General features: G+C 39.7%; 2 protein-coding genes across 2 annotated transcripts in view; both read left to right on the forward strand.

Moving 5' to 3' along the window:
- LOC118414804 overlaps positions 1-24,796 on the forward strand; it is a 1,072,569-nt gene that overhangs the window by 876,567 nt on the left and 171,206 nt on the right. The gene's annotated exons all lie outside the window — the stretch shown is intronic.
- Positions 2,172-24,796, forward strand: part of LOC118413765 (atrial natriuretic peptide receptor 1-like) — a 48,905-nt gene continuing 26,280 nt past the window's right edge. The window contains exons 1-15 of the mRNA XM_035817297.1: positions 2,172-2,187; positions 2,512-3,168; positions 4,509-4,653; positions 9,400-9,509; positions 12,330-12,469; positions 13,070-13,150; positions 16,531-16,657; positions 17,859-18,055; positions 18,816-18,929; positions 19,453-19,588; positions 19,966-20,093; positions 21,006-21,023; positions 21,326-21,500; positions 22,432-22,489; positions 23,629-23,713. Coding sequence (XP_035673190.1) covers positions 2,172-2,187; positions 2,512-3,168; positions 4,509-4,653; positions 9,400-9,509; positions 12,330-12,469; positions 13,070-13,150; positions 16,531-16,657; positions 17,859-18,055; positions 18,816-18,929; positions 19,453-19,588; positions 19,966-20,093; positions 21,006-21,023; positions 21,326-21,500; positions 22,432-22,489; positions 23,629-23,713 — 2,187 coding nt within the window. The remainder of the gene's footprint in view (positions 2,188-2,511; positions 3,169-4,508; positions 4,654-9,399; positions 9,510-12,329; positions 12,470-13,069; positions 13,151-16,530; positions 16,658-17,858; positions 18,056-18,815; positions 18,930-19,452; positions 19,589-19,965; positions 20,094-21,005; positions 21,024-21,325; positions 21,501-22,431; positions 22,490-23,628; positions 23,714-24,796) is intronic.

Here is a 24,796-nt window from a genome sequence, read left to right on the forward strand (position 1 = left end):
GTGCAACACTTGCTTCGACTGTCAAACCAATTACTTTTTTGGATTAAACTACTTTGCTAGATATAACACTTAAAAGTAAAGAAATTTGCTGAAGCGCGTTTTTTATACAACATGCATTTTACCATCTACTTTGCTTGTGGAAAAAATATGTAATATTTTCCATGCACATCATTCTACACTCGCGGAAAGTGTGAAAGCTTAAATTTGGCTGATCATATCTCCGTTATTAATTCAGCAATTGTATGGTATATCTACGGTAAGTTTATCCATTATCCTGCACACTATTACCAGATTTGCATGTCCAAAAAAAGCTGACTATGCCAGTGAGTCGCTATGCAAAGAAATATGTATAGATTATCTGTGTTGTTTGGGGGGATATGTTTATAGTGATAGGCTAGGAAAATTATTCCATTGTATGGCATATCTATTGAAATGATGTAACATCATGTGCTTAATCGTATTGTATTGAGGTGAAATAAAATCAAAATATTTGATTATAAATGCATGCATGGTGTAGAATGGTTTAGAGTGACCTGACTTCTTTGATGGCAGTCATTGTCCTTGGTTTGTGAGTTTCGATTTTTACTGTGTAATGGTATCCTACAAAGTATGCTATTGAAAGGCTATCACAATAACTACGAATATGTACAACGCATCATTCCATCGCTACGTATACGCTAAACTGCAAGCAATATAACGTTTGATATGGTTGCAGCACACAGTATTCATCCGCGCCCCCCGAAGTGTGTGCTGTACGGTACAAAAATTCGTGCCACGGAAATCTTGAACCGTTTGTAAACGCTGTAAAACGAAAGCCAGGCAGTCATAAAAAAGATTCTGAAGGTTAGCCGGTATATACATGTAAATGCGCGTGACTTGTATAACAACCGTCTAAGTGAGTCAGCTGCAGTTCCACATGACCCCGCATCACTCACTCACAAAAATGTGAAAATAAAACATTTCTTTCAATGATTGTAGATAGCACCAACAGCATTTTCGTTTTTCACACTATTCTTTACACCCTGATGTAATTTCATCTGCGTCTACAACAGTGGTACTTAACTATAGAAATCACCTTAGGAAAAATACTGTGTTCTGCCACCATATCTACCAAACATGGGAATGAGACGGCAGCCATTTGCAAAATTACCCATCATGCATAGGGCGCCTTCATCATCCCATGTTCCGTTGCTATCAATGCATGAGTGTGGAAAAATTATATTGCGTTGTAGCAATTTTATATTCAGCTTTAGCATTCCTTGATTTTGATGTATGTGTGAATAAAAGAAATGGAGAAAATACCGAAGATTTGTTGTCATTTTTGTACATTGACTTTTGTAGAAATATAATACAAAGAGTTGAGACGAAGGCTATTAACATCATTTCAGTGAAAGGTAACATCTCTTAATATTGAAATCATCATACCCACTATTGTATTTAAAGAAGACACCAAAGACAATATTTCAACGCAATTAGATTCCATATCGATGACACAAAATGTTTCATGTAAACCACTGAAACTTACATTAACTGTATTAACTGCAGAATTCTTATAGCTATGTTAGCTACAAAAGCTGTGTTAGCTGCAGTTGTGTAGCTGTTTTATACCACATACCACATGATACATCTACAAAGAACAGTCAGTCACCATTAAGGCTAGACATCAAAGTAATAAGACACACAGGGTAATAATCACTCTAGCAACTGGAAACATTGTCAAACGGTCAGGTGCTACAGACAGCATCCATTCTCCTATTCATTGTCACTGACAAAGACAAAAGAGGCTGTCTGAAACGTCTGGCTGTTTTCAAATCTATCTTACTTGAGTTCAGCTATGGGCCCAACCCGCCGTGCGTACAAATAAGTGCTGTCTACGTGTCAAAACGTGGGCAATCTTTTGGGATCCTTAAGTGGTAAGTACAGCCTCCGTACGACCTCGTGGGGAATCCGACGGATTTTGGAGCACGCAGAAACGCCTTAGAAGTTTTTGTGCAGGCAAAATTTCCACAGCCATCGGGCTGCGGATCCACCCCCTTCGATGCGCCTGCCCTGTACAGCCTGAACGTTTTCAGAAATACATGGCGGACGTGGCCTCCAAAAAAAACCGTACGGAAAAATCGCACGTACAGCGGGTTGTGCCCTTTGCTTAAGTGTAACCTTTAGAAAGGGTGATGGAACCGTCCTCCAGTTAGTTCGACTTGTACATGACTGGGCCAAGTCGATAGATGACCCTAACACCTCCTGCACAGCAGTGGTTTTCTTAGATGTTAAGCGAGCTTTCGATACAGTTTGGCACCAGGGACTGACATACAAGCTTACGCGCTACGGACTGGGGGGACCTCTACTACACTGGTTCCATAGCTACCTAACGGGAAGGCAACAAAGAGTTGTCATAAACGGTGTGACCTCATCCTGGGGTTCAACGGCAGCAGGTGTACCTCAAGGCAGTATACTGGGACCTTTGTTGTTCCTGCTGTACCTAGTGCAGGTCATCACTAAACTGTTTTGCAGACGACACATCTCTCTACAACTCAGCCAAGACTGTGCAGGAATTGGCAGCCACCACAAATATAGATCTACAACTAGTATCCACCTGGTTTCTTGACTGGGGCCTCAGTTTACACCCTGATAAGTGTAAGGTAGTCTGCATAAAATCTGATCGTAACAACGTCCAGCTACCTCCTATCTACTTACTCGGGAAGATTGTGGAACAAGTGCCTTTCTACAGCCATCTAGGTGTCACCATTCACCAATCCCTCAGATGGACGGAACACGTACAGGTGGTCACAGGCAAGAGTAGAAAACTGCTAGGCCTCTTGCGCAAAGTCAGTGGCAAACTTGGAAGACAGGCCTTAGAAACAGCATACTTTGCTCTAGTTCGACCCAAGTTGGAGTACGCGTCAGCGCTACTGGGTGACTTGGCAAGTTCAGCTAGCAGGTTGCTAGAACAGGTCCAGTACCAAGCAGGCCTTCTCGTCACAGGGGCGATGAAAGGTACTCCAAAATCTAACCTACTGCAGGAACTGGAATGGGACACTCTAGCCACCAGACGACAGCTCAACTCACTCACCATCATGTACAACATGAAGAACGGACGTGTACCCCCACATCTACAGCTGCTTACTCCGTCAACAAGAGGCGCCCAGTCTACAACACGTCTACAGCTACGTAACAACACTCACCTTCATGTTCCTCGTTGCCGGACCCAGACATTCAAAAACAGCTTTATTCCTTTCACATCGTCACTCTGGAACCAGCTACCGCAGACAGTCAGAGACGCCCAAAGCCTCACTGATTTCAAGAGAGTTAGCAAAAAGCATCTGCTATCCACAAGGCACCACCAAACTTACCGACGACTCGGCCCAAGGCACAGTAACATCCAAGCTGCCAGGCTACGCATGGGTTGGTGCCAACTAAACAGTACTTTGTACAAAATGAACACCAAGAGCAAACATTGTGTCTGTGGGGCTTCCTCCGAAACAGTTCAACACTACCTGCTACATTGCCCCCTGTATTCCGACCAGCGTAGCAAACTCACCTCCACCGTTGAACGCCTTGTACAACAACGGCCTACTGTTTCACTCCTGCTCCAGGGCTCACCTGACCATGACGCTGTCACCAATAGACAGCTTTCAGAAGCACTGTGTGTGTACACGATATCTACCAAAAGATTCACTTCCAGCCGTACCTCTGTCCAGTAAATCCTTAGCTAGTTCGTACAAAAGGGTTAGCTTCAACTGCTTTTAATGTAAAAACTATTTTATTCTATTGCTTGTATATACATGTCCATTTTGTATTGTATATTTATATGTCTGTGGCCACAATATCAGCTTCGCTGCCTAGTGCCCGCAGTGTGTTGTCCTGTAACAACTTGAATAAAGAAAGAAACCTTGCATAAGGACAATGATGCTCTTAGTACAAAATTGATCGTGGATTCAGCACCAATGACAGGTCCATTATACCAATAGGGAAAAGGCGTTCATTGCCGTTAATAAACCAGCGAGAAGGCCCCTTTACAAAACGCATTATCATAAACTGTAGTAAATCTCTTCCACTTAAAAGATCTTAAAAGAATTTCGCCAGTTGTTGCAGCAAATCCATGAGTATGTTATTTCTGTATATCCATGCCAAGTATTCATTTTTTTCAGAACCGTTTCAAAAGCAAAGCCTATAGATAATGTAGCTAACAGTAATCGCATTAGCTGTAGAGGATTCAAATCTTGCAGCCGTAACACAATACAGTTCAATAGGATTTACTTCGGTGACGCGAAACAATACTTAACGTATTTTTGCCCTAAGTTAATAACACATGGTATATAAAGGATACCGTACTCTCCAAGTAAGCTCACACGCCGCTTCGGTGCGTGCAGGCGCAAGGCGTCCGTTATTTTATTCTTATTATTTTTGCATTTCATCTGCATTGCCATTCCAAAGCAATATGTTTTCTCTCGCTACAAACACGTTTATCAGTTTCTTGGCTGTCTTGGTGTGTCTCGGTGATGTTGAAGGCCGGGAGTTTCGTTTGGGGCTGTTGCTGCCCCAGTCCGATGATTTGCTGGGGCGGATGGCGTGGGAGACGACGGCGGGGGCAGCCACACTGGCCGCCGAGACTGTCATGTTGGACTCATCGCTTCTACCCGGACACACGATAAGGTTAGAAACAAACCGTAATTTTACTATACATTTCAAGTTTGCTTGTAGTGGATATATTAATTTTTTCTTGGAAGAATTGGATAAATTTGATAAATACAGTTAGAGATTTAGGTACTCTTTTGGGCGAATGGCCTAGTGGTAAGGTACAACGGAAAAGAGATCGAGATCGTCATAAGTTTGCTTCCTTGGAAAAGCCCTTTACACGGCTTCCCTCACTCCACCTACTACGTGTAAATCTGTAGCTGCCTTCGGTTCGGGGGATAAAAGGGGGTGGAAAAGACTAGGATGTGTTCCATCTTTTAATATAACAGTGGATATCAACCCTTACTAACATATTTCTACTTTACGCTATAACACAGTCGTGCAGATTTTAATTCAAGGGTCAACTCCATCGCCATATCTTTGAATTAGAATTTTGACATTGTGGACAAAATTATAACGCTTGAACAAGTTTTCAGAATTGCCATTCCTGTTATAGGCCTAGGTAGATATCTCGACATACCTTACCGGAAACTTGCCGAATATAGCCTTTTTTAGGGTTCGACTGCTACCAAGGAACATAATATTCTTTCGTGTGACGAAAATGTTGTAAAATCATTTTTCAACATCTTTTGATCATTTTTTTGTTGTAGCAGAACATATCATTCAAACAGACCCGTCAAACATAGCTCTGCTTATATTTTCAAGGCTGCATACAAGTACACTAGTATAATCAAACGATGATGTTGAAAATGATGTGGTATAGGTGCATTTCCTGGATCACTTCGACCGAAATTTAAATCTTAAAAACATTTTACTCGGCCATATTGACCTTTATTGCCAATGTCTATTCTCTGCTTCCTTATTGCTTTGTTCTTGTTTGCAGTATCTTGAACTTCTTACCGGTCGATTTGGTTTCTTTTTGTTTACACAGAAGGTATTCATTCTAACATTTACATGGATATTTCTGGCTTGTTCGGTTACTGCACTATCTATTAAGGACGTTATATAAGGCGTTTGATATAACGCCCGTCCTTGTTTGTATCAAGTCGTACCATTTTAGTAAGGACCACTGAATTTAAGTCGGATGGTATTTTGTTGTGTCTATCAATTACACAGTATATCTTATCATGTGCCTTTGAATTGCACCGTGCATTTGACTATTTGTCTCTGTATTAGACAAAAGGTGCTTTTTAGATTAGAAAAAAAATTTGGGGGTCTTATTTCAAGTTCGTTCATGTATCGGTCTGTGTGTACATGAATCAGAGTACTGTAAATACATTTCAGTTTGCGCGAATTTACTTAGTTTCGCGATAGCAGAAAAATGCATGGAGTGTTCGCGGTTGTGAAGTGGCCACTGGAAAAACGCGCGAACAAAAAACTACCGCGAACATTTCTGCATCTACAGTATATTATTGCCTTTAATCCTACAATGCTAAGTCTAAATGTACGACACAGTCAATGTCATATGCAGGTGTGTAATGGACAAACGTAGATAATGAACAGTATAATTGCCCGATTTACACACGTATTTTCAACTCGACTGCAATTCAACTCAGTCGGAACCCAAGAGCATGTTCTGTTTGCACACGGGGTGTCAAAGTGCTTTGTAACGCCTGTTGTGTTCGACAGCTATCATTTTTTCCGCGCAGATTCAAGATGGATTCCAATTGTTCGTCTTCAATTTATTGATCAGACACTGAGTCTCGACAGTAGCTTGTGATCTATCATGGCAAAAACCATGGCCATGTCTAAGTTATCATGGATCCAACAATTAACTGACTAAAGGTGGTATGCACTTGAGGGACCGGTGTGGCACTGCGGGGTTCGAAAGTACCGGTGACCCAAGTGCAGTGAGATGGCACCTTAAGGGCACGGTCACACAGGGCGAGCGATCGCCTTACGCTTTACGTTCGTCGTCCTATACGTAAGGCGTACTTATGTCATATAGGATTTTCAAGCAGGCCGTGACAGAACCAACCACCGACATGTGACCACGCCCTTACATACACAAAATAGACTTACAGAAAATGATAAAACCGTTGCCGTGACAGAACCAACCACCGACATGGATCCAAATCAGCATTTTTGTACAATGACAGTTGAACTTTGCAGGAGACATTTTTGTTCTCCAATGCAAGTGACAGTACTACTATCGCATCACCTATGTGACCACGCCCTAACATACGCAAAAAACTTACCGAAAATGATAAAACCGTTGCTGCTCTCTGAGGCCACTGAAAATTGCTATAACAAGCGTCTTCCACTAAAATGGTGCCAAATAGCTTTTCTGATTGGCAAATCACCATTGAGTGTCACATAATTCCCTGCGAGTTGAGTCCATGGATTTACACGCGCCGGAAAAGGCTAATTGCACCCCCTCCCTCGCCCCCGCGATACAGATTGAGTCCCCTCTCGAGGCGAAAATACTTGTGTAAATCGGCAACAAGTCATATGCAGCTGTTCAAGAGGACAAAGAGATCAAATCAAGAGTAAATTCCTCTCTCATAATTCCACCGGGTGCTATAACAGTGCCACATCAACATCACATACATTGCCATAGAAGCGTTCTTAAGATTGAACACCTAGACACTAGTATCTGAAGTGAATATACCTCAGGATTACTGATGCTGAATTCATTTTTTGAATCTCTGATGCCATAGCAAGTAAATTTTATGGATTACATCAGCGCGCTCATTAGCTTTCACCTCATTTCAGAAAAAAAAAACAATATTTTTATTCCTCTTCGAGGATATTCAGATAGACCAAAATAGGCAAACATGTTGTGTAACCTAATAACTACACTTGCAGAAGTGACACTGGGGAGGTAGCCATGGCTATAGTTGCAGAAGTGAAACTTGTAGGATAGTAGTAAAAGTGCCACCAATATGGAAGCAAATAATTTAGTTGGCTTGGCAAGTGATACCAGTGTACCACACTAGTGTCACTCTTTCTACAGTAGTTCACTTCTTTAATACAGGGATGCCTTGTTAGTTGTGATGCCACGTTTTGTCACTCCAAGTCTAGTTACGACGTTTATTGTGTCTATTTTGAAAATTTAGCCATCTTGTTTTTTTTACCCATCATAATTTTTTTCGCGCTTTGTCATTAATTTTGTACTCTGCAAAGGATGCCATGCATAGACTTGCTGTGGCCTAAATAACTTATATTCGTGTAATACTATGTTTTCTCGTGTGAAACCCGGTGGATTCGTGAGAGTTCGTGCTACATTGTTGTCATGAACAGCTGACGATTTAGCTATTCTGTCTAAGCTGAATTGTGTTTCAAGTGTTTTCATCACTAGTGCTCTTGTTACACGCTCTTGAAATGCAAATCAGAGACACTTGTTTCAATTGCGCTACCATATCTTCTTCTACAAGAGCGATCTCAATTATGTCATGGTGAGTGGCAAATAGAAGGCTAAGGAAGTATTAGGTTAACTCACACATTAAATTGTGATTTCGTAAACAATTCCATATCCTTATATAAGTATTAAATAGAAGACTTATATGTTGACGTCATGGTATGTGCCGGTTGTAAAATACGCCGAACAAAACAAAAAAAATACCGTAGGTAACATACTCTGTGAAGTATTTATGATTTCCGCCGCATTAGTTGCAACAATATGTATCATGCAGATGGTATGGATATTCCCATACAGACAAATAACGACAATTTTGTCACTGAGAGAAACAAGCAATTGTAGCATTGAAGATAAAACCCGCAAACGAGTGTGTCTGATTTGCATTTCAACCAGTACAAGAGAAGTACTAATCGGGAAGAAAGCAGTTGAAACACAATTTCGTTGTGAACGGCACAGCTAAAACGCCAGATGCAGATAATGTCAACAATAGCTGGATTCAGTCCAAACGCTACTTCCATTAGCCTGGGTACCATCCGGATAGTAGTTCGCTCCTATGTTCGCTTCTGCACAGAGAAGCGACTGTATATAGTGAACAATGAATGTCAGAGCTAGAAGCGAATGTTTATAGTATATAATGAACGCCGGAGCGAACTACTTTCCGGATGGTACCCAGGCTATACTTCCATATAGTTCAATGCATTTCTTTAAATTTTCTTCCGCGAGAGAAACTGGTCCGTTTCATGGTTCATGATCCGTTATTTTTGCATTTGAAGCTCAGATAAACAGTTATCTGAAATCGTAGTGTTGACAATTAAAGAAAATATAATCAAACTTGGGATAACCCTAAAACATGCTTACAGTTTCAGAAATGTCCAAAACGAACGGACCATTCATTGATAGCTTTCACCCTATATTTTGAGGGTTTTTTTAGCACGTATGTGTATGATATATGCGTAGATATGTATAAGATCAAACAAGCCTTGAAACTGCCATGATGTTAATATTACTTTAACAAGATTAATGGCGTCTATTGGAATCTGCTTTGTGTCTTTTTTTGCGCCCATTTGCGGGCTCTGACACTTTTTCCAAACTTTTTTAAAAATGCGACAAAGAAGAAAAGGCGTCAAGGAGGTAAAAGGGAAAGAGGGAGGAAAGGGGGGAGGAAGAGGGAGGGAAAGAGAAGGAAAAAGAGAGAGAAAGACTGTACATTGTTCTTGTACATTGTAAATTGTACTGTACATTATGCATTGTTCCCATGTGCGGGACTTGCCACCTTTTATGAAAATTTCGGAAAATACGGCAAAGAGGGAAGGAGGGTATGCATAGCGCATGGTTCTATGGTATCGTTGGCCTAATAAGTTGTGCTAGATATTGTAATATTGAGTCATTTCAATTTTTTCTAGCCTAGTCTGGCGAGACTCCGGCTGTAATGCGGTGACTGCCGCCGGTCGGACGGTGGAACTCTACACGGACGAGAACGTCGACGCCATCCTGTGTCCCCCGTGTAACGATGGTAGGTTCCACTCAATAGTTGAATACCTTTAGGCCTACATCATATTACCTATCGGGGGTCTGGCCTGGCAGCGTTTAATATAAAGGCCATCAAACTACACAAGACGTAAAGAAAAAAAGCCGTAGGCTTTGTGTATATATTCTTACGTATATTTTTCTAAAATGTATTTTTCGTTTAAACAAACAGTCCGGCCGGTCCCCGGTTTAGACATTTTGCCAAAGTGTGAATTTTTGTCCAGCTTGACTAAGTAAACGTTAAACAAGACATGATTACGGATATTCAAACATGCGTTTATTGTAACGAGTAACGTTGTTTAGTATTATGCGATGCTAAATGGCGGAATGTAGGCTTTTATGTGTTTAGCTGCAGTCGGTTTGTCAAAAATCACAAGGAATACATTTTTTTCTGTGTCAAACCTTTACCAAAATTCATCCAAATCATATGTTTACAAATATATGAACCAGTACAAAATAAAGCATTCCTTAACTTCTTCTGTTTCTTTCAAAGGCCAGGTACAAGTTTTCTTGAATATTACCAAGAAAACAATGCAAGAACTAATATGTCTCATACTTCAATTCTAAATAAAGCCAATTTCAAGAAGTCACGAGATCTGTTTTTGAGAGTTTTTTTTTTATCCTACACCTCACAACACGCGTTCGCCAATTGGACCACACTTTTCTCAACGTCTATTGCATAGAATTTTCTTCGAAGAAAGCGCTGCTGCGTTGATCAAAGCAATTTCGAATCCCTCTTGTTAGTTGACAATTACAGCCCCAAAGTAATTTTAGTAGTTGTCATTAGTATTTCCACAGTTTTTTTTTTATTCAAGCAGCCATATTTATGTTATTTTAGAAGGTAAAAACTGCACGAACCTTTGTGATTATTAGCTTAATGTATTTCTTTGAAATTTTTCTTCGACGCGTATGTAAGCTTTGGGGCACAGGACAGTAGTGAAAACCTTTAGCCGATAATGTAAACATAGGCATGCAAGTTCAGTTCAGGGTGTCAAAAAACCGCATCCGTGAACATTCCAGGTCGTAGCAACTCACCCTACATAGTTCCCCAAAAGTCTGATATCTCAAGTTCCCAAAGTGTCTGATTTAACAAGAATTGTACTGTGGGAGACATCACTAAAAATGTGACCCTCGTGGTTTCTGATGACGTCAATACAGGAACTGACCACTTCAAATTAGGGATATGCACAGGCCTAATAGGGCCTTCACACTGAAACCGAATCAGCAGGAACCGAGCAGAACCAGCCGGAATGAGTTATTTGCAAAATTCGTGCCACATTCGGGGCCATTCGGGTGGGAATTCCAAACAGGCCGTAAATCCCCTTCACACGAAAAGGAATGAGCCAGAATGCCGTCAGAATGAAAATTCTTTTCTATTCCTGTGCATTCGTAGTGTATTCTAGACATTCCGACTACATTCCAGATATTCTTTCGGCCCCATTCGGGCAGGATTCGAGATGGCTTGCCGTTTCGATTCTCCATCGAATGAGATAAGAATGTTTCGAATAATGTTGGAATGCCGCAGAATGTGGTCAGACTGCAGTAGGAATAGTTAGAATACACTATGAATGCCATTCGATATTTCTCCACTTCGAATGCACCTCAACAACTTTTAACTCAACAGTTTTTAATGTCAAAACTTTCGGGCTAGCCAAAAGAACGGGCACGAATAGCTCGAATGCAGTTAGAACACACTACGAATTGCTAGGAATAGAAAAGAATATTCATTCCGACGGGATTCCGGCTCATTCGTACTCTCGTGTGAAGTGGGCTTAAAAAAGGACAAAAACCTGGCATTTCTTTACTTAATCTGAAATAATTTACCCTGCACTGCCTCATAAATGTGAAATTTCTCTCATTTCTTTTTCAGAAAATATAATATACGAGTCTGTAATAGGCTAGGACGGCTCAAAATGGATCTTCTGCGACTGCGTTGATTAGTGTCCTGTGCCCTTTCCTGTTGGAACGGGATTGCATATTCTCCCATACATTACTATGCGCTGCAATCGGATGCGTATCCATTATCTTGTGTTGTAATCGTATATCACTGACGTCATGACCACATCTTACTGTAATCTTTATGCATCTAGCATAAATAATCGCTCGTACCCTTAAAAGCTTTTGAGTAGTCTTGTTGATCTTGAACACCAAGTAATTATAACGTCCGAAAAAGCTAATGGATGGAATGATTCTCTTGGCTGTTGAGTGCACAAATGACGTTTGCTATGGATGAATGAGAAAGCTTGTTTTATCCTCTTTGCTAGTTTTCATTCGTGACCTTCAATGTGTTTTTCGTATATTTTGGCGACGCCTCAGGGACTAGCCTAATAGTGTCTGTCATCACTTCTGATATCATAACATTACATTGATACGTTCTTTCGAGTAAGAAAAGTCACCCATAGTAAATCATTATATTTAGACACATCTAGTGTATGACACTCCAAATACCATTTCTCTCAATGACATTTCTAAATTGAAAGTCTGGTCGACTATATTTGATCTGATACCAATGAATCCTTTCTAATGTACATAGGATATCATCATTTAATCATCAGGATTTTTTCTATAGAATATCATAGAAGCTTAGAAAGACAAGCAAACATTTGTACATTAAGAACAATATTAAAGCTATAATGTATAAAAGAGCGATCAGTAGCACACATTACAATACTAAGTGAAAGTGATTCAGTCACCCTTTTCGTCAAATACTAGTAGCCAATTGAATGTAAGTAAGCGGCCACTGCGAAAACTGCGAACGTTAAACCACCGCGAAAAGTTTCTGTATTTACAGTAATTCTTTTCGCAGCTTGTGTCGCCTCGGCGCTCCTGGCTGGCTATTGGAACATCCCTGCGATCACGTGGGCAGCCATGGATCCCCGCATGGACGATAAGGTTCTCTTCAACACCCTGACTCGGCTGCTGCTGCCGTTCAACAGCCTGGGAAAGGTAAATTTTACGACATATGTGTGTTTACGGCATGTCGTAATCACGTACTATGTTTGTTTTCGTACTATAAGGGTCGTAACTGAGTTAACTTAACGGAGATTTCCTGAATGAATGAATCCATAAATCAATCAATGAATCAATCAATCGATGAACGAGTGAATGAATGAATGAATGAATGAATGAAGTTATGACAATTTTATGAAATTATATTTTGCAAACATAACGCATCTAATACAACATTGGATTTTCTTTTCACCTATGTAATACTATGTAAGTTTATGTATGTATGACACATAAACTGTAGAAAATTTTCGCAAAAGCAAATTTAACGACGTACAATAACTACTATTTAAACTTTAAAAAAATCAACGTTTTTAACCGCCAGTGTTTTCCAACTAACAACACTGCTATCGTTATAATCATTCCCATCGCATGTTAGCTGTCAGCGAGGTGGACTTTCAATGCGTTTCACCGTCTTCTTGTCGCTGCGTGTTATTTTCACCCCCTCAAAGTTACATGCCATACTTGACATTTCCCATTGTGCGTTTCTACGATTGAAGGCAAGTGTGGACTTACACGTGCTTTATTTTTATGTTTCAGGTTGTTTCAAAGATGTTCACAGAATGGGGGTGGACACGTGCAGTCATTTTCTCCTCCAATATGGAATGGCTCTGTACGCAGGTACGAACGTGATTTTGTGCAGATATCACAGTAAGACCAGACAGTAGGAAAGCATGATTAAATACACTTTTTTTGTGTGCAATATTCATTTATTATGGGAATTCCCCGTTTTAGCCAAAAAATTAATTAATGACGTTATACTACGTCATATTACGTCATAATGATTTTAAAAGTTCAGGAATTATAAAACTCTATAACCATATCACTCCCTGCAAATTTGGTGATCGTAGAGATAGTCTTTTTGAAATAACGATGGGGGGGGGGGGGGGGGCATTCCCCAGGCCAGGGAATGCCAAAAACGTCCAGTCTAGATAGGGTCAACCATCTACATGAAAATTGAGATATTGTTTTTGTATGTCTGTGCGTGTATGTGTTTGCCTCTGTGTGTGCGTTTCTGGATTTTGTATGATAGTCATAATAACTCAAGAACCTCCAAGGTCGACTTTGGATCTGGACATGGCTAGATGAAGAATCCGTGATCATCCCCTGCAAATCTAAGTAAAATCAATTCTACGTTCTCTATACAATGGTATATGCAACTCTCTTACCAGTGCTTTCATTGTAGATACACGGTGTAAACAGTTAATCAAAGACGATCTGTTTCTACGTATAATGACAGCAACAGACAACATTCTACAAGAAAAAAATCGTATACAAAAAGTTCGTATACACCCGTTTTGAGAAAAGGGAAGAGGCATGTAAACAATAGATAAAATGATAGCATTCCTCAATATATATTGTTTATCTACATGTAATTGTATAACACTTACACAAGACAAAAAATGACTTGTCCTTCGTTTTTGCACCGGCAAAAAAGGTGTCCTAGAACACGCGCAATGTCGTAGGACTCGTCATTTTTCCTCGTGTAAATCGACCCAATATGTAACAGTACTTGGCCTTTAGTCGAATTGCTGCATTTAGCCTATATCGGCAGGAACATGTAAATAAAGATCATTCTTTCTCATTATTCCTGTATTGCTAAACTGAAACTGAAAATTAGACAGACTTACCGGTGGATCAGGCGGCGGCGGTACAGTGAATAAAATTTTTATTTTATTTTGCTTATTATTATACAGTCTTGCGTTTTTATAAAGTCTTTCATCCGCGAACTGCAAGTCTGTTCTTTTCATTCAAGAGACATAAGATATTGTGTGTGTGTTTTTTTTTTGGGGGGGGGGGTATAGAAGGTTCCATAACTTCTTTTTAATTCCTGTAAACATTTTTTTTCTACATACAAACGCACGCACGTACACACATTATCACACACACAAACGCCATTATCAAGCTTTCATTAATTTTACTTTTGTGTTGTTGTTTTTCCAGCTAACCCTCCGCTTTTCACTCATCCGCAATTCGCAACAGCTAGCCTTTAATGTAATCAATGCTGCTTATCCCAGACACAAATTAGAAAATAACTCCGGGCGGAGCTTATCCATGTTCCGTGCACGTCAAATATGCAAGGACGCAAAGATCAAAAAATTTCATTTCAGCGGGGATTTTTTAGGATTCATATTTTTCAAACAAATGCAGTGGCAAGACTTAATTGTCTGTATAAGAGAGTATTGAATCGGATGTAAACACGTGAATAAGCAGTTCTAGCAATAGAAAACATACATTTAGTTTCTAACTGTTGTAAAAAGTTACCTGGTACACATGTGTTTTATTAAGGGGATTCTGTAATTCCTTTTGTTATATTGGGAACTGAGATTCCTTTCATTATATTGAATGACAATGATTAGAAAGTCCCCACAATGGTCCTTTCAGGACCTCAAAATATTGATGGAAATTGGCTAAAAAATGGCGCCGAGTTTCGGGCTGCTTATCGCTTATGTCTCTTTTCGCTACTCGTTTAGTACTGTTCTGTTTTTGTTTCTCTCTCTCTCTCTCTCTCTCTCTCTCTCTCTCTCTCTCTTCCTCTCTCTCTCTCTCTCTGTGTGTAACTATGTGTGCATATTTGTGTGTGTGTGTGTGTGTGTGTGTGTGTGTGTGTGTGTGTGTGTGTGTGTGCTTCTGTTTTTGTGTGGTTGTGTGAGTGACCCGAGAAGATTGCATTCTATTGTGGATGAGGGTCGAGAAAACGAAGGTAAAAATAGATTATGGCCCCCTAGAGACATCCTAAGTTACTGCAGCATAAATTCCAGTTTTGATATGCCCTCTTCCGGACAGGCTACGGTCCCGATTTTTTTTAAGTAGTAGATATCTCTTAGGACGGAAAGTGTGTGCCGAAAGGTTTTATAACAAGTAGGCTCAAAAGATATTTCAAAATGGCATCGGATCTCCTACGTATTCGTAACAGCCAAATTGGACATGAATCGACCAAAAAGCTTTCTCTGTAAATACCCAAACTAACAATGGTCTATCAATGAAATCCGAATGTCAGCCCGACCAAGCAGGTACTACTATACTTGTAATGCACAGCTATCAAAATAAACAATAATCAACAAAGTTTGGTCATTTTAAGGCTCAGATAACAGCGTTTGTATATATTTATTTCATGGTATATTTGAAATTGAATATTCATCATACAAACCCTGGTAATGATTGACGGCGGCTCTCTATACATACAGTGTATACATTTATAAAGATAGATTGTTTCAACGACGGCTTTTGCGTATCGGCATCACATTGGATTGGAACATCCTACAGTCCTGAAAACCGTAATCGGAGTCTATCAAATCAAAACGTCAGTGCATAATAGTTTACTTCCATGAAGATGAAGGTATTGTTTTAACATGCCGTTATCACTCTGGAGGTTATGTGGGGGATATATCACGTGAATGCGACTAACAGCCAATCAGATCATACCCTAATTGGGACTGTCCAATGAGAGTTGAGAGCCATTGTTTGAGAGGTTTGTTTGAATCGTAGTTCGTCATAGCGTCCTAGCATGTTTCGTTACAACATACTACAATTTTGTGTATTTTTTTCATCTGTAATTTGCGAACCAATTCAAATTGTTCGCCAGGTGGGATATACCATTCCTTTACAATTTTTTATCATTTAAAGATATAGAAAAATTCTTGAATAGTTGAACAGTAATTTCCAACATAAAAATTGCACTCTCCCAAATTTTCGACTAAACAGCATCAGTCTTTTTCAAGGAATGACCAATCCACTGCCATCGTGACTTCACGTTATGCAGATAGAACACGTGACTCAGTGAGCAGTGGATCATAGGCTGAAGAATGATACAGATGAACTTTTAAGTTAATATAGAAATATCGTCATATTTCACACCTTGGAGAGAGATAGGGGCGAAAGAGAGAGAGGGGGCGAGGGATAGAGAGAGAATTACTCCTTACCATGATAATACTTCATGCTTATTGTTTCAAAATGCTCACAGAAGATAACATGTTATCTATATTTGCGCGTTACATCAGGCCAGAACATCGTTGAAGGCAGGTCTGAGGAAGGTGAATGCCACTGTAGTAGCTGACTACAGGTACGATTTCGTGGAGGACGATGCGATGCGAGAACAGCTGAAAGACATCAAAGAAACTGGACAGAGTAAGTAACGTTTTATGTCAAGTCTTTGTTTTACGTAACATGCTATAGCTATGTTTCAAAATCACCTATAGGATCCTTGGTTTCTAATCAGTCTGTACACTCTGCTCCCTGTCTTTGGGTCTTCTTTTCGTTCCGAAATTACGTTTTCGGTAGATTCAATTACGTATGAGTTTTGTATTGATACGTTTTTTGTTTGGATAAAGTTTGCGGGGAAGAAGTTCTTTTCACTAGTACGTATTTTGACCTTCCGCTTCGTATAGCCTTGTTATTGAACAGAAAAAAATCTCTTGGCCCCAAACTTTGCCTTGACCAAAAAAAGCCAATACGCAACTCATACGGGCTTGAATCTACGCCCAGATGTGAAGGTGCCTTTAAGTGTAGACAAGTGAAAACGAATATTTAAGGAAACTTTCCAAACTAGAGAAAGAAAACTTTGAGGCGGGGAAATACTTCAGAAGAACTTGCGGTGTCGTAAAGGCCACTGAAACTAGGATTTGACCTTTTCGCTACCTTTCTGTATCCCTTAACGCGAATTAGACACTAGTGCATCTTGCAGCCTTTACGCACACTTATATGTGACGAATAGATGAAGCCGGTTTAGCTGTAATAATTGAAACCCGTATTATGTGTAGATTTTTAATTGTATACGTGGCTTGCGAAAAAAGTGGGATCATTCTTCTTCCACTGTCTTCGCAAAAGAAGTCAAGCCGAATAATCTATATTCCCAGAATCCTGTGATAGCTTTAGACTAGAGAAGGTACACGCTATATCGTATACGCTGTTTGTCTGTACAATTACCATTATGTTACCTGCAAAAAGTCCACTGACACGAATAAACAAAACAAAAAAATTTGGTAAGCTTACGTGCAGATTTGCAGCTATACGTGACTCAAGGTGCGCCCCCACCACACTTGTGTCAAGCTTGCGTCAGTGTGGGGTTCGTTAACTGCGTCACTATTTTCTCGGATTTTTTTGATAATTTAGATATTGTCTAATACGTGAAAGTATGACTTAGAAGACGATAACATACACAAAAAGAAAGAAAACCCGTTCTTTATCTCAAAAATTTGTTGAGTATCTTTCGAACCCCGCAGTGACGCGAGTTCGACACAAGTGCGGTGGGAGCGCACCTTTGCGTGCATACTGACAGGTTTGCGTGGCTTACGTGTTCCATGTGTTGTAATAATCGTTCTTTTCATAGTCATCTGCATGTGTCACCACGACAAGGAGACGGAGCGCCGCGTGATGCTGCACGCCCACGATCTCGGCATGACGAACGGAGAGTTCGTGTTCATCAACGCCGTGACGTGGACGCTGGAGGGGCAGCTGGGCGAGCCGTGGAGGGCCGGCGACGACAGGGACGAGGACGCAAAACAAGCCTACGGCAGTGTACTCAACGTAGGTTTTTAACACTGCACGAAAATAAGAATTTTCGGGTATTTCCGGGTTCTGATACAACCGACAAACTTGACATGTTCGGGTCGTGTAAAGTAAATTTCAGGCCAAAGTGTGTCTGGTAGTTTGTGATACCCGCACACCGCTTGTCCTGAGAAGTGGTTGAGCGTGAACAAGTATGATGTTATATTTGAAAAAGAAGGGGCAGTGTGCATTTTGGTGACAATTAAATGATTTTAAAAGAAAAAAAAATCCGATTGTTTCTTCTTCTTAATTACTGTTAGGCAACAGCAAGTAACTCTTACGGAAGGCATCCTCTGCATGCAGATTGCAAAAATTAAGAGATAATGAGAAAATAAACAAGATGGCAAATTTTCAAAGTAGGCACCAAACTACGTAATGATGTTTTCCCCGTAACGTTTTGTCAAGCTGCTCACACACCATTTAATACCATGATCATAGTCTCACCCTAGAGTATTGTGCCCAATTAAAAAAAAACTATTTCTACATATAGAACGGGTCATTGATATACTTATACGCCTAGTATTCCATCATACTAGCCCTATAATATTGTGCCCGAGCAAAAAAAAGATGCTCATATTTACAATATATATATTTTTCATAACTAATATCCTAATGTAGTGCTGAGCTCTGATTAGCTCCTGACAAAAGAAGAATAAACAGAAAGAACAAATCAGCAAAAACAATATGCTTTCCCTGCCATTGTAAACATTTAACTACTGTCCTGTCTTCTTATACCAAGGTACGAATGGTGTTTCCGGATGGACCTATAGTCGATGATTTCCGAAAGAAGGTCGTGGAGAGAATGGCTGCTCCACCTTGGAACTTCACAGACGGCCTCCAGAGGGGATTGAAGGTGTTTATCATTAATATCATTGCACATAAGGCCATGTTGATTTGATTATATGGATGGCATGCTCTAGGAAACCCAAGCTAATGTGAGTGTACGAAGAAAAAAAAGGGGTAAAAGTTGTTGCCTTTATTATGAAATCTAAGAAGTCACAAAGAGCATGGTACAGCAAACAATCGATTCTTCATTTTGCTCTTTCAAATCTTTTTTTTTTCTTTTCTTTTACAACGATATTCTTCAAACAGTGACGGTTTTTTTTTCAAATAAAGGCACAGAAACATACCTCAGTGTCTTGCACCACATCTTGTTCACGGATTGACCTAATCTCGCGAGAGATCACGAGACAAGATCCAGACTTCCATGGATCATCGTAGCATATCATTGATGTCGTACAGTTTTACAAATTTTAGACTTATTGTCGTCTTAAATGTTATCTGATCTGTGAGAGAAATGTAAACCTACCGTGTAGATTATAGACTGCAATACATACAATGATGATGTATTTGGTCACTTTTTTCTTTTACAACAGGGAAGCTCATACTCTCCTTTCCTGCACGACGCGGTCATGCTCTATGCCTTAGTCATGAACAGGACGTTACAATCTGGAGAAGACCCCAGGGATGGCGAAGCCTTCATGCGTCACGCCAGGAAGAAAGCTTTCGAAGGTAAGAATTGTTTTTGATTAGCGTGAATGTTCATCTATTAGTAAGTTGTTTCAATACTTTATGAAAAAACTCGGACAAATTTTCGACTGTCAGATCTCCCTCCCTCCCTCCATTTCTAGTATTTTCTTTCTTAACTCTATATCTCTTTCCCACTCACTCTTCTTCATCTCTCCCTTCTGCCTTTGACTCATTCTGCCTCTTTGTTCATGTCTCTGTCTGTGTCTCTCTCCTTTCTTTCTCTCTTCCTTCTCTCTCTCTCTCTCTTACACACACACACACACACTCTCTCTCTCTCTCTCTCATAACATTAATGTTATGGCTACTATCAACAACATCATTGTTCATATTATTTCCATACTATCAAACTACAATGATAGGAATGTCTGGAACCGTCATCTTGGACAACCGTGCTGACCGTGAACCTGAGTTCTTTATCTGGGACATGGACCCTAGCGGCACATTTCACGTCGTGGCCGAATACGACGCAAGACCCGCCGGAACAGAGGTTGGACTAAAACATTAAAACTACTCTAAAACTGCCTGAATAATACTTCAGTGCTAAAATTTCTTTCAACACCAAGGTGTACAAGGATCAAAGTTCTAACGACCACTGTCGTAATCTTCAAGATCAATACTGATGACTAATCACTTCAGAACGTAAACTCGCGAGAGTTACAGTCACGTGATCGTATTGACACGTGCACGTGATCTTACGTGTACGTGGCATCAGCAATTGGTCAAACGTGCAAGGAATTTATTGATCCTGCAGAAGACGACAGTGGTTGTTGAGAATTTCACCCGTGCGTCTTAGTGTTGGAAGAAGGTTTAGCATTGTACTGTTAGTACTGCCAACACAGATGACATTCCATGATACCAAAGATATTGATACAAATCATGACCTTTTTCTAGCACGCACGTAAACGTTTAAGATTTCTTTACTAGACCTTTTGCGCGATTTCTAAAAACAATAAAATTGGAATAATTCTATAGGTAGACACTATGTTAATTATTTATGTTATTAAAACAGCTGACACTTCCTTCCCTGCACCTAAGACGCTGTAGTCTTTTTTTTTTCAAATTTTGCATTCTTTTTCTTCGAAGACTCCATACTTCTCTGGCTGGTTGCCCCCGAACCTAGGAAGTGTTCTTGGCAGGGAACTAAGAACACAAAACAACTACACGCAGTTCAGATGCAGATCATCCAGATTCAGAAAGAGTACATTACGTATAATTGTATCAATGTTGAACAAATTGTAATGCATTTTTTTATTGTAACAATGTTGGAACGAATTGTCATGAATTTTTTTAACAAATGTCTATGTTAAATGAATTGTAACGTATTTTTATTGTAACAATGTTTGAACGAATTGTAATGAATTTTTTTTAACAAATGTCTGTGTTTCATACCCCAATTCAGCCTATCACGGCTGCAATGGTATGTATATGCGTACAGGTTATGTCGATTTTCGACATTCTTTTTAGCGAATGCCCAGCAAAAAGTATTTTAGCGAATGCGAATCAGTATCGGAAAACACAGCTACGTTGCCTCGAATGACCATGTTTTATCCTCGTCTCTAGAACTTTGAATATGCCAAAATTCATGCAAACTCATCTATTAAAATGATCTTCAGATACAGGTGCAAGCACACAAACACAAACGATATGCCCAATCGGAGGTGAAACGCCATCCCCGAGGTAAAAAATAATCTGGTGCACCAACGATGTCTATACTCATAGGTCAGTGATGACCTCTTACAGGAACTGGTGTTTGTCAAACACATCGTCTGGGGAGACGGTACCACCAACGCACCCACGGGTGTCAGGCAGTGCGGGTACATGAACGAGGGATGCGCCTCCGAACAAGATAAACGTGAAGAGCGCAACGAAAGGAAGACGACACAGCTGGTCTATGGTAAGGAAAAATGACCATGTTATAAATTGGTTTATTGATTCAGTCGGTGAACACTATTATGCACCACAGCTACGTCTACACAATAGAAGATGCTCAATTGCGCATTTTAGACAATGTACTTCATACATAAAATCTAGCTTTAAAAAATACAGTTACAAGAAATCTTATTATAGGAATAAAGCAAAAAGAAACAAAACAACTTGTTATACAAAGTATAAATGAAGATTGTAACAGTGGATTAAGAGATATGGGAGAAGTTTTCAGGTACATGTATTCAAAAGGTGAGTGAAGTATGGGATGGGGCTGATTTTATAGCGGTTAGTTTTTGCCAATGGAATGCAAAGTTGGTTCGCACCTTTTAGGTTCCTAGCATGGATTTCCGAACGGGTTTGGGATAGCCAGCTTCTAAAGATAGGATGTTTTGCACTATGTCGCACTGAAATAATCGTTTCCGAAAGGTGAAAGAAGACAATGAAAATATAATACATGTATAATAAGATCCATTGGGACCCGTGATTACATCTCTGATGCCCACGTTCAAGGTTCATAATGAGAAAATAAAAATGTCCTTCATCGCTCACCTGGTTTTGTTATTTTGTGTTTTTATACGTCCAACATATGCGATCCAAAAGTTTGAAAAACTGTTAATTACTAAATTTACAGCCGTTTTCTACATTCATAACTTTAGGATTAGGTTCGTTTTTCTGTATCATCTTTATCGAGTAAAGACTATATAATAGTATATAACATTATATATATGCTATTTATTGAATCTGGTTTTGACAACGTACTCTTAGAATTCCTTACAGTGCATAGAATACATCATTGCTAAGTCTTTGTCATATATACAAGTAGGTCTGTGTTGGTGCTAAGAGTAAGTTCTGAGATGGGCTTGTGTCAGATGATTTCAAAGCATCTCTCTTGGTTGCAGGTCTTTCAGCTCTGGGCGTGTTCCTCATCGTTGCGGCAGGGGTAGGGGTTTATGTCAGGTAAATATGATCGAATCCGAGCAAAATATCTCAGGGGTAAAACAGGAGATGTCATACTACCATGGAAATATTTTTTTTTTGTGTGTGTGAATTACTTACTGTCATAATACCCTATCCATCACATCCTCCTACGCACGGTCCCTAACCGGCTAATCGCCTATGTGGGGACCCTGCTATCTGAAATCCACCCCCGGTTACTTTGAGCGTCGCTGTCAGCCAATCAGAGAATAGCCTTTCAGTTTTCAAAAGTGATCTCGCAAAAGGCCTCATCGGGCGCTGCCTTGTTCCCATATAAGGGTAAACTCATTAATATTTATAAGCAGGGCGGTCAGTAACCGGGAGTGGCACTACAGATATCAGGGTCCCCACATAGGCGATAAGCCGGTTGGGGACCGTGCGTAGTAGGATGATCCATCACAGAAGTTAGTGCTCTTCCCATTCCCTTCTTCTCTTAATAAATCCTAGATATCCTCTCCCAAAGGGGGTCATTTGACGGTGACAGCTGACCAACTGTTCACGGACTGTACCAAACTACTGCCAGGAAGGGGACTGCCTTTCTATATTGCTGCAGTACATAGAATGTTGCTACGGGGACCCAAAATTGCATGTTTTTTTGATACCTCAATATATAGCTAGCAGCCGATATTCCAAATTTCATACATATCTAGCACGAAAAATCAAGCAAAAACATGTACAGTATCCCCAGTGGAGGTTAACCTTCTTCCAGAAAGTAATATTCTATTTCTATAGTGTACGACCTATCCACCCTTCTATCATTGTAGCTACACAAACACGAACGACACATGGCAAGCAATATAGAAACGTGTTTTTCACACCAATCCAATTTACATGTGTTTGTAGAAGTCATTCTTGAACTAGTTTAAGTGTAATTTCCAACACAAAAATTGGACTCACTCAAATTTTTGACTGAACAGCACCAGTCTTTGTCAAGGAATAAACAATCCACTGCTTCCGTGACGTCACGTTATGCAGATAGAACACGTGACTCAGTGAGCAGTGGATCATAGGTTGCAGGAGGTCTACCGTCTCTGTTTGGACATATATTGCGTTGCAACCCATGGCAGAATTTAATACAACAACCACTAACTGTTTCATACGTTTCACTTAATTTCAAATAGGAAGCGTCTTACGGACAATAAGAAGAAAGATGGAACTTGGCAGATCAAGTATTATGACATCAATTTTACAGCCTACGATGAAAAGGTATGAGACTGTTGAACCTTTTGTACCATGCGTTAATAACATAGAGAATTACCAATATGGTGACAGACATACCCATATTTACTTAACCCTATCCAGACTGGGCTTTTTTGGCATTCCCTGGCGGGGGGGGGGGGGGTCTCATTGCCCCCACCCCCTTCGTATTTTCAAAACGGCTTACTGTACGATCACCAAACTTGCTGGGGATGATATGCTAGTCAATTTTTATGATTCCTAAAATTCTTATATCATTATGACGTGATATGACGTAATTATGACGTGGCTAATTACTTTTTTGGCTAGAGTCCATTCCAAGTCACCATGACGGTTTTCAGGTGATATTTGTAATACGTCTGAATTATATTGAATAAAAGAATATCTTAACCCCAATAATTAAATTATATTCAAAATAATGATAAAGAAAAACTTACCTACTTTAATTCCTTTGAATATTTTAGAAACGTTTTGAAAGTAACTGTGCAAAATATATTTCTTTAGAATAATTGTGAAACCTCTATGTGATTCTTTCACATTTACAAATATTTATAAATATTTGTAAACTTTGCCAAATGGTAAAATTAATTCATTGCCGCCATAAAAGTAAGCACTATTGTTGCCTCTGTTAGGCACTGGTGAATCATTTCTGGTGGACCATTGTTTCATGACACCCAACCATACTCTGCAAGAATGTGCAAATTGCTTTCTTCCTTGACCACTGACCCATTTACAAAATATTACAAAAAATGGTAGAAAATGGTAAATAATGTTAGAATGCTGTTATCATTATTTAGAAACCATTAGAAGTATCCAATTCCACACCATGAATATTTCCAAAGTTTTACAGGACCGGGGAAATATTTATAAAGTTGAAACAGTATTAAAATTATTTCTGAAGTATCAAATGTCCAAGACACATAATTACAAAACTTATCAGCTCCCCTCTTCTTCGCTTTTGTTATTTTCTTGGGTCGTTAAGCCCCAAAACACGTGAACGTCTGCCGGTATAATCTGTTCATCTTCTAACCGGTCCAAAATCCGATTCACTGATTTTTTTCAGGTGCAATTTTCCCGGACATGTAAAAAAAA

The sequence above is a fragment of the Branchiostoma floridae genome, chromosome 4 (assembly GCF_000003815.2).
Source record: "Branchiostoma floridae strain S238N-H82 chromosome 4, Bfl_VNyyK, whole genome shotgun sequence".
In the NCBI taxonomy this organism is placed as follows: domain Eukaryota; kingdom Metazoa; phylum Chordata; class Leptocardii; order Amphioxiformes; family Branchiostomatidae; genus Branchiostoma; species Branchiostoma floridae.